The 12736-nt window shown below is 53.5% G+C and overlaps 1 protein-coding gene across 2 annotated transcripts in view; it reads left to right on the top strand.

Moving 5' to 3' along the window:
• ADAM17 (ADAM metallopeptidase domain 17) overlaps positions 1-12736 on the top strand; it is a 38092-nt gene that overhangs the window by 11281 nt on the left and 14075 nt on the right. For both annotated transcript variants that reach the window (XM_028515350.2, XM_028515351.2), the window contains exons 3-8: positions 1395-1525; positions 2460-2548; positions 6164-6332; positions 7566-7699; positions 9406-9495; positions 11681-11794. In XM_028515350.2, the coding sequence (XP_028371151.1) occupies positions 1395-1525; positions 2460-2548; positions 6164-6332; positions 7566-7699; positions 9406-9495; positions 11681-11794 (727 nt within the window). The remainder of the gene's footprint in view (positions 1-1394; positions 1526-2459; positions 2549-6163; positions 6333-7565; positions 7700-9405; positions 9496-11680; positions 11795-12736) is intronic.

Genomic DNA, 12736 nt, shown 5'->3' with positions numbered 1-12736 from the left:
TGGGGGAAGTCCTACCTGCGAGTGCGTGGGGGGTATGTTTGAGGGTGGCAGGAGAAAGCGTTCTAAAGTTTTCTGATATAATGTTCCGTTGTCTCCTTCCCTGTGACCATGAAAACACACAAGCGAACTAAAATTACCTCGTTATGCTGAGAAACGTTAAAAATATTCGTTGCCATGGAGACCGTCTCAGTCTAGGTACTTTCAGGCGGCTCAGACTTGTGCGGACCCATGGGGAAGCAACGCCTCACATTTCCAGCCCCACAGCAAAACCGTGTCTGTGGCCGAGATGGAAAATGTGCCTGGCTTTACCTCTGGAGTCCGTGGGCACGCCGGGAGGGCTCTGTAAATGATCATTGAAAACTTCTTGCCCACCATGCCCAGTTTGTTTTTGGAGATTTTGTTTGTTTATTTTTAGAGAGGGGGAAGGGAAGGAGAAGTGAAGGAGAAGGAGAAGTGAAGGGGGAGAAACATCAATGTGTGGTTGCCTCTCACATGTCCCCGCACTGGGGACCTGGCCTGCAACCCAGGCATGCGCCCCGACTGGGAATCGAACCCATGACCCTTTGGTTCACAGGCCTGCGCTCAACCCACTGAGCCACACCAGCGAGGCCCATGCCCAGTTTTTAGTCAGGTCTGAAACTCTCAGAAGACAAAAGAATATTGAGCCAACTAGAGAGCTGTAGTGGTATTTTAATGTCTCTTTTGCTTTTTGCCTTGTGTTTATTTTTCTTACGGGATTGTGGATTAATTTTCTTCAAGATAAGTATTTTTTAGAAGGAGAAAAAAGCACAAGTGCTTCTAAATACAGAAGAGTAGCATTTATTAACTTTGCACAGCAGTAAGATCAGGCTGATGGCTAGAGGCACACAGTGCAGGCTTTTGAACAAACCGAGGCAACTGTCCTGCTCCGTTATAGCACTGGTCAGTTCTCGCCGTTGACCGGCCGTGTGACCTCGAGTGCGTTGAGTAACCTCCGGGCTGCAGTGTTTACCCTGCAAGGTGGAGATGAGATAAACCGAGCATCTGGTGTTGCGTAAGTGTTCAGTAAATGGCAACCAACGATGCCAGCTTCTAAGTTGTTGAGACCAGCAGGACTCCAGCTTACACTGTGTGGATGCGTGTGTTTCTGTATCCTTCAGGGTCTCCAGGAAAGGCGAATGCCTAAACTGTGTGAACCCTTTTCCCCCAGGTCTAGTCGCTCTCGGCCTGCCGGGTTCTCACAGCGGGAGACGTCAGCCTCTTCGTTTTACAGGAGATGCGGTGCTCGACGTGCCCGGTGAAACCGCAGTTAAAGTTGCACGTCAGCTATTTTTTTAAAAGAAAGTTTAATTGAGTGAAAACTGGGCTTCCGTTTTGTGTTCCTAGAGTAACACCCAGGTACATCCCTTCCGCAGGCATTTTAAACTGTACTTGACGTCAAGCACCGAACGCTTCTCCCGGGATTTCAAAGTCGTGGTGGTGGACGGCGAAGACGAGAGCGAGCACAGCGTCCGGTGGCAGGACTTCTTCAGCGGGCACGTGGTCGGTGAGTGTGCCGCCTGCCCGCCTCCCCGCCTGCGTGGTGTCCGGGTCGGGGTCCGGGTCTCACTGGGCCGTCTGTTCGTTTCCGGGAGCTGGGAGCAGGCTGTCGGAGAGCTGACACGCTCTTTGTTTCCCGCCCGCTGTCTGGGTTTGGGGGCAGAGACGCCCCAACCGGATGACATGGGTGCCTCTGGCCTGCCGGCCGCTTTGATGGTCACAGTGGGCCTCCTCTCCGGGGACAAGAGTTTAACCTCTTTTCTCCAGAAGAGGACTGCAGACATCCTTCTGAGATTGTAAACAGGGGCGCTGGGAGAGAAAACACTTGACTTTATGATCCCGTTATATGTTACCGAAGCAACTGTATCAAGCTAGCAGTTGTGGTTTACTCGTGGAACTTTCTACAATAAGAAAATGGCATTAAAATTGTCACGTGGCATGCTGTAATTTAATTGCTTATGTAAAACAGGCTTGCTGTGCCAAATTTTATGTTCATCTGCATCACAAAATGTTTTTTAAAGAAAAGTCAGTTCACTTACAAAAATAATAAATACTTATTTACTCTGTCCAAAAATGGTGTCCAATGGTGTTCAGGACCTCTGTGTTCCAAATTATGCTTTCTGTTCCCTGTTAGTCCTTTCTTACCCCCGAATAGGCAGTGATTCCAGAAGGAAGTCTACACGTTGGCTTGTTTTGTTCCAAAACAGATAGGTTCAGGCCATTCTCACGTGAAGCTGGAGGCACGGAGATGGGTTTCAGACGCCGGCGCGAGGCCCCCGTGGAGGGAGACCCTGGCCGGTCCGGGCCCCCCAGCGGCAGGGCAGGCCTCCGCGCGGGCTCGCTCGCGCTGACCAAGGGCCCCGTGGGTTTGTAACGGCAGCTGTGCAGTTTAGTTTTTGATACAAATTGTTTCAGTAATGAAAGATCCTTTTTCCCCCAAGGGGAGCCCAACTCTCGGGTTCTGGCCCACATAGGGGACGATGACGTCACCATACGGATCAACACGGACGCGGCGGAGTACAACGTAGAGGTGGGCCTGCGCGCGCGCTTCTTCGGCGTGCACTTTCGTTTCCGTTTTTCTTTCTCGTCAAATTTATTGGAGTAACACTGGCTGATAACACGAATCTCAGGTGCACAACGTTGTATTATAATACGACATCTCTGTGCTCCATGCGTGCTCACCCCCGGAGTCTAGTCTCCTTCTGTCACCGTGGGCCGGACCCCCCGGGCCTCCTCTGTCCGTCCGCTCCCGCCCCTCCCTCCCTCTCTCCGGTAGCCACCTTTCTGTTGTCTGTGTGAGTTTGTCTTCTGTCTGTTTGCTTCTTCATTTGTTGCTTTTTATTTCATATCCCACACGTGAGTGAAGTCATGTGGTTCTCACCCTTTTCTGCGTGACTGACTTCACTTACATACCTCTGCTTTTTAAAAAGTGATTTCTCAGTTGTTCTAAGAAGACAAAGGCCTGTAATGATACTTAATTTCCTTCTTGTATTTGGAGTACTTTAACCAGAGAAGTGGATGATTCTTCTTTAAAAAGAAGATAATATTTTTTACAGACAGCTGAGAAGCTGTCATAAGATGCACCCTGTATTTTCTTTTTTTCGTTCTCACCCGAGGACGTGCTGTTGGTTTTGGAGAGAAGGGGGGGGGGGGGGGGGGGGGGGGGAGGGGGGGGGGGGGGGAGGGAGAAACACTGACATGGGAGAGAAAAGTCAGTCTGCTGCCTCCTGCACACGCCCTCATGGGGGACTGAACCCGTGACCTGGACATGGGCCCTGACCGAGAATCGAGCGAATGACCTTTCGGTGTGCAGGACGATGCCCCACCCAGCTGAGCCACACCAGCAGGGTGACACGCACCCTGTGCTTCTGAGTGCTGTGACTGAATAGAAGTCACGTGGGCTGTACAAGAGGAAGAGAAAATTTCCCTTGTGACTCAGTTTTTCCTTCTTCTTTCTTTAGTAATCCTGCTGCAGGTGTAAACATCCTCAAGGGTGAAGGCGAAGTCTTGTTTGCCCGTTTCCCCTATTTTCCTGGGTGCTCTGGAAATGCAGGGTCAGGAAAGGGTGGTGATAGTTTGTACTCTGGGAGGTGAAAGGAGGGGACTGTGGGAAGCTCGGGCCCTGGCCACTCTCTCGTGGGCGTTCCGGCCGGGGAAGCCGAGACTGTCGCGGTCACGACGTCTGGGCGGGCACGCAGCCGTGAGCCAGGCCCCAGCCTGGAAAATGGGCTAGCCCGGAAAAGCAGATTTGTGGGCCGAAGTGATTCCGTGTCTCTAGGAAAATGAGAGAACTCTGGGCAGTGGCGACGGCACCGACACACGGCAACCGTGGCAGCGTCTGCTGTGGTGAAGGCTTCCCGTGCTCGTGAGCGCCGGCGGTCAGCGCGCAGCCGCACAGTCTCTCCTCGAGCCTCCGCCATCGCTCTCCGGTGCAGCGGGGGTCTCGCCTCTCACCTCGTTACCCAGCAGGTGGTTTCTCCAGCACCTTAACTGGTAGTGGTGGTAGTAGGGTTTGCTTCTAGTAGCAGAGATAGTTAACTACCTTTGTTTTGACATCTTAATATTTTACATTATCTTTAAAATCACGGGGTACAGTAGAGATTTGAACTCAGGTGTCTCTGATCCCAAAGCCTGCTGTCTTTCTCTGTGTTGGGCAGGCTATATTGTAAAACTATTAATGTGAATTTAGAAATGTTTGTACCAGCATAAAAAAAAAGTCTCCTCTTCTCTCTGCAGGCCGGGTGAAGCTGGTTAGTTAGCCCTGAGGCTCCGTGACCGTTGTTTCTTAAATCTGCCTCGTACGTGGGTCACGAAGGAAGGGCATACCCGTGTGCACTTCACAGCTGTGTTGATGTGCAGCTCACACACTGTGCACTGTGCCCATTCGCAGTACATAATTCAGTGGGTTTTAGTGTGTTCACACAGTTGTGTAGTTATCACCGCCACCAATTCTGGAACATTCGATCACCCCCAAAAGAAACCTCTTACCCTTTAGCAGCCCGCCAGCCTCTCCCCCCAGTTCCCCTGGCCCTGAGCAACCACCGATCCAGTGCTCTCCCTCCAGGGGGTTGCCTGGGCGCCTCACGTGACCGGACTCAACGCGGCATGTGCTGTGCCGTGACTGGCTTCTTCCACTTGGAATGTGTTTGGGTTCCGTTCGTGTTGTAGCCCGTGTCAGCTTCACTTCTCTGGCTACCAGATAAGACCCCCCCCGTGCGGGTACACCCACCGCGTCCTGCTTGTTCGCTCTCCGGGGGGGACATCTGAGTTGCTCTCACCACTTTTCGACGGCGGTGAGCAGTGTTGTGATCACTGGTGGGATGGTTTCTGCTTGAGCACACGTTTCCGTTTCTCTTGGGTGTGAACCAGGAGCGGGGCTGCTGGGCCGTGGGGCGGGGCTGCTGGGCCGTGGGGCGGCGCTTCGCCCTTGCGCTGTTCCCCACGAGGCGCTCTGTGCGGCTCACCGTGTACACTCTCACCAGCAGTGCACGGGCGTGCGGTGTGTCCACACTCTCGCCCGCTCCCGTTACCGGGTGTGCTTTCGGTTGTCGCCTTCCTGGTGGGTGTGAAGTAGCGTTTTCTTGTGATTTTAGTTCCGTTTCCAGATGGACGTGGATGCACAAATGCGTGTGTGTATGTTTATACAAATTTCATATCTTTTTCATGTGTCTCTCACAGGCCGTTCAGCTCTGATGAGACCAGCCCCTGCAGAGAGGAACTTGGTTTTAAATTACTGTATTTTGCCATGTTTGATGGGCATTTTTTTTTTTTGCCCAAATTTTTGAGGTAGAAAAAAATAGCCAGACACGGGTGCACATCGTGCACGGGAGCGCGTTCTGCATGGCAAAACACGGGGGCAGAGAGACCCTGTGGATGTGGGCAACCTCTCGAGTGTGTCAGTTCTGATTTACCGTGGCCTTACAGTCTTGTCAGTGAAGATTTTTGAAAAACTGCTTTCCGTGGAACTGATAAATTCTAGGCATATTGTTACAAGTTTTTGGTCTTTTCTCACAAAAATGTTCTTCCCTGGACATAAAAAGATGTTAAGGGAGCTGGAATGAAGAAGCCCGAGAGCCGAAACCTGGTCTGACTCGCGTGGCGGCTGTGTGTCCGTCCCTTGGAACAGTGCCAGTGGATGGGAACGGGGGGCTTGCTGCCTTCCGGGTCTTCGGAAAGACTTCATAACTTCTGCAGCACGGTGCCCCTCTTCATGGACAGATAACGCCAAAGACTGAATAGCCCATGTATTTATTTACCGGCATGGAAACGCTGTGATAAAAATTGGAATGGTGTATTTTTGATAAAACGACTTGTCATTTTAATAACCTGGAAATGAATGTTATCTAAAAACAAGGAAGGGACCCTGGCTGGTGTGGCTCAGTTGGTTGGAGCGTCATCCGGCACACCGAAAGGTTGCGGGTTCGGTTCCCGGTCAGGGCACTTGCCCTGGGTTCGGGCTCCTCTCAGGGCCCGTGCGGGAGACAGCGATCGATGTTTCTCCCCTCCCCCCCCCCTCTCTGAGATCAATAGGCGTGTCCTTTGGGGAAGGGTTTTTAAAAAAAAGCAAAACAAAAACAAGGAAGGATGTAAGAATTTAATGTTCAGAAATTTTTATATTTTCTGTCTTAATCTTTTTCTATTTCAGCCACTTTGGAGACTAATTAATGATACTAAAGACAAGAGGATGCTGGTTTATAAATCTGAAGATATCAGGAATGTTTCGCGTTTCCAGTCTTCGAAAGTGTGCGGGTACATAAAGGCGGAAGATGAAGAGCTGCTCCCGGAGGGGCTGGTAGACAGGGAGCCCCGTGACGGTAGGACTTAGGGAACATGTTTCGAGTGAAAAGCAAGCGTTACGGCTGTCTTCAGCGGGGTGATGATTAATTGATTGAAACAATGTTTATCAGGTTGAAAGTAGTTGTTTTCAGAAATGTTAAAGTTAATCCTTTTGCCTATAAGAAATGAAAACACTAGAAAACAGTGGTGACAATAAAGACTGGACCTAAAAAAAGATTGGGGAAGGGGAATTAGGAATCTGAGGGAGCCCTGGCTGGTGTGTCTGAGTGGGTTGAGGGCCAGGTCCCCAGTAGGGGGCGTGTGAGAGGCACCTGATGGGTGTTCCTCTCCCCCGCTCTCTCCCTTCCTTTCCCTCTCTGTAAAGTTAAATAAATAAAATTTTTTAAAAATTCTGAGGGAAATATTCTTTATTTGCAGGTATTTAAAAATGACAAAATAATACTGTTGTAAAACAACCTTTAGATAAGTTTATAAAGAAGTTGGTAATGAGAGTTCTCTGCTGTGTAGAGAGAAGGAGGTGATCAGTTTGGGACAGATCCATTTAGTTGTTTGAAAACAACCATCTTGGAGAAACAATCTGTCCTCATTTTTTAAAACCTTAGAAAATATTACTAGAATTTTCTATGTAAATAAATTATTTTTTTAAAAGATTTTATTTATTTTCCAAGACAGGGGAAGAGAGGGAGGGAGAGAGGGAGAGAAACATCAATGTGTGGTTGCCTCTTGCGCACCCCCTACTGGGGACCTGGCCCACAACCCAGGCATGTGCCCTGACTGGGAATCGAACTAGCGACCCTTTGGTTTGCAGGCCAGTGCTCAGTCCACTGAGCCACACCAGCCAGGGCTTAGTATGTAAATAAATTCTTAAATAGTTTGATTATTTGATAAGAAAAAACAACCTGTTAACACAAACTAATTTTTAATGTGTGATTACCGTGACATTTTTACTTACTTCCAGAATAAAGTGGAAGCTTCAGAGCCCAGCAGTAAACAGGTGACTGCTTCACTTCTGAGTGCTTTTTAAAGTCGTCTCCTTTTAAAAATTACAGAGATACCTTTCTTTGGTTTTGAATTCTACAAGTTTAAAACCTCATACTACTTCCCCGTTTTCCTCCAAATTGTTTTTTTGTTCAAGATATCTAAGCTCAAGTAATGTTTGTTTTAAAAACATGCTAGATTAAAAGGGTTACTGTAAACAACCCCTTGTTTTGACAAGTTTTGATGTAATGGTGCGTGCCAATCCGTACTAGAGCGCGCCCCTCGGGCGAAGAGGAGGGCCGAGCCGCACCCCCTGAAGAACACGTGCAAACTGCTGGTGGTGGCGGACCACCGCTTCTACAGGCACATGGGCCGCGGCGAGGAGAGCACCACCACCAACTACCTGGTGAGTGCCCGCGGCGCCGGCGACGCACCCCGGCGCGGAGAGGCCTGCGGTGGTCGGACACGTGCGGAGGCCGGGTCTGTCCCGGACGCCGAGGTGGTTTGTGAAATACCCGAGGGCTGTCCTCTGAGGTTCTGACATCACCGCGTAGAGAGTCTGCGTTCGGAGTTTGGGAAGTCCGTTTTACCTTTGAACTGTTGCTTCCCGCGCATCAGCCTCTTGGCGCGCTTCAGGTTCGGGCCTCTCTCCCTAGACGTGAGCTCTGTGGAAGCACCCCCGCTGCGGCGGCGGTGGTCTCGTTGGCCACGTGTGCGGGCGTGTGCTCCGGCGTGGCGAAGGTGTCTGCACGAGCCGGCGCGCCTTAGTTGTGCGCGTTGCAGGGAAGGCGGTCTGGTCTGAGTCGTGACACCGCTGGCTGTCGGACTCGAGCAAAATCGATGGGATTCCCGGGGTTGTAACCAGCTGTAGGGCTGAGACGTGCAGGGAAGGTGCTGGAAGCATCGACGTGGGGTTTTCAAGCATTTACTGTGCAGTGTGAAAAGTCACGGGGTCGGGTTTCATTGACATCTCTTCCCAGTGTGACCTCACCGGTCCTCGCTGGGCGCTGGCCGAGGGCTGTTCAGGAGATGAGAGAATGCAGCGATTCATGGACCGAGGGCCCGGCGCAGTGAAGGCTGCTTTCTCGCCGCCTTGCCGTTCCCCTTCCCGGCTCTGTTTGCCTGCGCCTCCCATGCCCTCTCTCCCGCGCCGTGAAAGAGCCCATTGTCAGGGCAGTGGGAGCGGCGTGTGAAGTCATTGTGGTTCTCGCTCCTCCGTAGGAGAGGGCTTTCTCGAAAAAGCTTCTGAATGGGGCTCTGTCTCAAGGGGCTCCTCTTAATTTACTTCTTTGTTCGTTACACCAAGAACATGAACATAATGAGAGGTTTAGTCTTAAAACCCGTGTTTCTCAGCCTTACAGTTGCTACAAGCAAACAGCAGTTTCCTGCCTCTAATGTGCTTCACGGTCGTCTGAGCAACCCTCACCTGCTCACTTCTGAGCAGTGGAAAGTGATCTGGGAGGAGGAGATGGGGGAGGAACGTTCTGTTCTTAGGTAGTGTGGGCCGTCCTTGGCTGCTGTACTGACCCTCTGTGCCCACCGTCCCCTTCCCCAGTCCGAGTGCAGAAGGAAGCGGGGGGTGGGGGGGTGGCCCCTCCTGCCCCGGTGCCCTCGTCACGGGCCTCGGTGCTGCGCTCTGCCCAGTGGGGCCGGGGGCAGGGTTAGCGGTGCCAGGAGCTGCTCCCCCGCCTCTGGGGGGCACTGAGGAGCGTGCCGAGGGTTGGAGTGAGGGCAGAGTACTTCTTAGAAGGGAATATTTTAGTTAAATTGATTGACTGCTGACTTCCGTTTTTGTAGTTGACCGGAATGGCAGTTTTTAAAAAGCCCGTTACTGGGCACTTCGGTTCAGCACACGTCTGACCGCTTGGATCTGGAACACGGTGCCCCACTGTTTGTTTCATGCAGCCAGCGGCCGTTACTTGGGGCTGGGAGCAGCTTCTCTGTCAGTGGTGTCGGTGATAAAAGGAACACCTTCGTGCTAGTCGTTGCGATTGGTGGAGACTTTTATAATGGCGTTTTCTCTACACTGACTTCTCTTTCCCTGCAGGAGTCGTTACGTTTGGAAGAGCAGTAAAGATGTGCGTTTCTCTCTCCCCCCGCCCCCCCCCACAGATAGAGCTGATCGACAGGGTGGACGACATCTACCGGAACACTTCCTGGGACAACGCGGGCTTCAGAGGCTACGGGGTGCAGATAGAGCAGGTGCGGGTCCCGCGAGTGCGCACGGCGCTCGTGAGTGTGCGGTGCCGGTGCTCGTCACGGACGCCCGTCCCCACAGCCTGTCTTCAGACGGGGTCACAGCTGAACACCCGCAAGTGCCAGTGACCCTTGTGTGGTGTTACATGGCGCTTCGGGTGTTATTTATAGACGATGAAGTTTTCTGTTCTAAAGCTTCTTTTAGGCAGAAGGTTTTTTGCTGCTGTGATCTCTCCTTTCTCTGAGTCCACGGCCTTTTAACCCCCACCTTGTGTTCTGTGTCTTTTTTTTATTATTATTTTTAAAGATTTTATTTATTTATTTTTAGAGAGGGAAGGGAAGGAGAGAGAGAGAGAAACATCAATGTGCGGTTGCTCGGGGCCGTGGCCTGCAACCCAGGCATGTCCCCTGACTGGGAATCGAACCTGCGACACTTTGGTTCGCAGCCCGTGCTCAATCCACTGAGCTGCACCAGCCAGGGCGCGTTCTTTGTCTTTGATTGGGCCGTCTGTCTGTCTGTCTGTCTCTGTCGCTGGAGTCCTGGCACCTGGCCTCGGGTCCCTAGTCAGAGATGCTGCTGAGAACTGCTGTGTGCACTGCAGGGCACGTGTACACACAGGACCGTGGGCCTCCTCTCCCCACAGCTCCTGATTTAATAGCGTGTATGTCCAGCCGTGATGTATTAATGTCATCATTCTGTCTCCTGTAAAAGTTGTTCCCAATTCATAAGACTGATTAAAAAGACTGTTTTGAAATTGGGTATTGCTTTGGACAGACACTTTGATATGGAGACTATGGACATTACTATTTCTACTTTTTTCCTAGGTTCTTTGTACTAAATTAACTCTATTATAGGTTCTGTAGATAGAATTTAGATATTTTTTTTAAAAGTGTGAAATTATACATCATTCTTATAAATGTTAAACTCTTATAGTACTTGCATAAAACTAAGAATTATTTTCCCTTGTCCATTCTTTTGCTTGCATTTTTCTTTTTAAGTTACTGTTTGAAGAGGTCACGCACACGTGGTGCCAAAGCCAGGGAAGCTGCCCCCTGGGACATGTTCTTCCCCAGAGGCGCCCGTGTCACCGGTGCCGTGTGTGTCTCCAGAGACACTTGGTGCCTGTGCGGCGTGTGCGCGCGCCCGTGCACCCCCACACTGGCGGGCACCGTCCTCCCGGGTGGAGCTTCCCCGCCCCACGACCACGTTCGCGGCTCTCCCGGCGCAGCGCCTGTCGGGCTGCCTCGCTGGTTTAAAACAGCAGCAACGTGCTTGGGTTTTGTGGGATCAGTAGATAAAACTTTCTGCTGCAGAACAGGGGTGTCGAACTCACTTTCGCCGGGGGCCACGCCAGCCTCGCGGTTGCCTTCGAAGGGCCGAATGTGACTTCAGTTCCTTGACTGTTAAGGAGCAGTTACAGTTATACAGTCCTGAAGTAGTTATTACCTTCGAAGGCAACCGCGAGGCTGGCGTGGCCCCCGGCGAAAGTGAGTTTGACGCCCCTGCTTTAGAACTCGGGGCCAGCTGAAAAACGTAGGTGTGACGAAGGAGATGAGAACACACGGCTTACTGAATGCTGACAGGTGGGTGGGGAGGTGTGTGGAGGTGTGCAGTCACAGCAGGCGTCCCGGTGCGTCCCCAAATGGACCGGGACCACCCGCCAGCACGGCCGCGAAGCCCGCCCCAGTGAGCCCACCGCGTGGCGGCAGAGCCGGCAGAGCGTGTCCCCGCAGGCAGGCAGGCAGGCAGGCGGCCCGAGAGCCCCGGAGCGGCCGTGCCCAGCGTGGCTGCGTTCCGGCGCCCGAACGCCTGTGTGGGGTGCGTGTGTGTGTGTGCGGGGGGTGGCCCCTTGCTTCACCCCCGTGCGTGCCCGCGCTCTGCGGCCACGTGCACCTCGTCGTCCTGCGCCTCCGCCTCCCGGACAAGTTGTCCTCTTTCCGGCTGAACACAGAGGCGGTGAGGATCTGGGAGCACGTTTATACATTCACGAGTCCTTCGTTGGCGTGTTTTCCTTACACACTTCTCCCGTTTTAAACATTGACTCTAGAGCCGAAGGATTCTGTGGAGTTCTGGTTGTGGAACCTGTTTTCTCTAGGATCGTAGTCTTTTTTGAATGTCTAAGACAACGCAGCCTTCGGAGTCGTGGCTTCTTCCTGAAGGGTTCTGAGCATACTGTCTTTTTAAGTACAGATCCGAATTCTCAAGTCTCCGCAAGAGGTGAAACCCGGTGAGCGGCACTACAACATGGCAAAGAGTTACCCGAACGAGGAGAAGGACGCGTGGGACGTGAAGCTGTTGCTCGAGGTAGGTCGTGGGGCCCTGGGTTCGCGGGGCGCCGGGACACCCCGGCGGGTCCTGCGGGTGGGCCGTGTCTGCGCGGCCAAAGGGGCGCGTGGCAGAAAGTGTGTGGGAGCCGGGCAGTCACCTGGTCCCCGGCAGCGGGGCCAGTGGCAGTGGGGGGGGGGGGGGGGGGGCGCAGAAAGGCTGTGCACATGGAGCCACCCCGAGCAGCGCTGCCGCCACCGCCGCTGCCTGCCAGCTCTGCGCATCCAGTGGGTGACGGGGCCTCAGGAGGTCGGCCCGTGCCCAGCGTGGACGTTTCCTGGGCTGTGTTGCTCGTTCGGCCTCCCTGAAGCTTTGCAGGGAGTCTCTGGGGCCCGTGGTGATCGGGCGGCGTGGGAGTAGAGTGGGCAGCGGGAGTGGGACTGGGGCTCGGGGAGTTCCGTGGAAGAACGGGGGGCGTCTGTGTTTCTGTCCGGGGATCGGTCTGAAGGTCCTGAACCGGAGCACCCTGGGCCCCGGCAGAACTCGGCCCGGCCTGTCCGGCGCTGGCACCGGGCTCTGCGTGTGCTGCTGCTTCGTGGCGCGGCCTGTGGGGCGGCGGGGTCTGTCTGCCGGGGGGCGGGGGGGGGGGGTCGATAACCTGTGGGTCCCCTCTCGGTGCTCCAACCACTGCCGCAGACTCAGCAGCCGGAGGCGGCCCTCCGGTTCCCCGCAGCAGCATGCACGGGCGGTCCTGGCATGGGGCGGCTCCCCTGGGTTCCCGGGGGGCGTCTCGCGAGGCGGAAGTCCAGTGCTCGGGGTTGGAGTGGAATTCCGGCAGTGGGGCCGACTCCTCACCGGGGCGAGACCCCTGGAGCGCCCTGTCTGTGTGGTGCACCCACGTGCCTCGTCCGGTGTGACCTGCGGGCGACCCCGACCCCAGAGGCAGGTCGGGGTAGCGCCGTCGGTCTCCCCCCGAGACTC

The sequence above is a fragment of the Phyllostomus discolor genome, chromosome 6 (assembly GCF_004126475.2).
Source record: "Phyllostomus discolor isolate MPI-MPIP mPhyDis1 chromosome 6, mPhyDis1.pri.v3, whole genome shotgun sequence".
In the NCBI taxonomy this organism is placed as follows: domain Eukaryota; kingdom Metazoa; phylum Chordata; class Mammalia; order Chiroptera; family Phyllostomidae; genus Phyllostomus; species Phyllostomus discolor.
The sequence above is the reverse complement of the archived record's forward strand: the minus strand, read 5'-3'. Positions and strand labels throughout refer to the sequence as shown.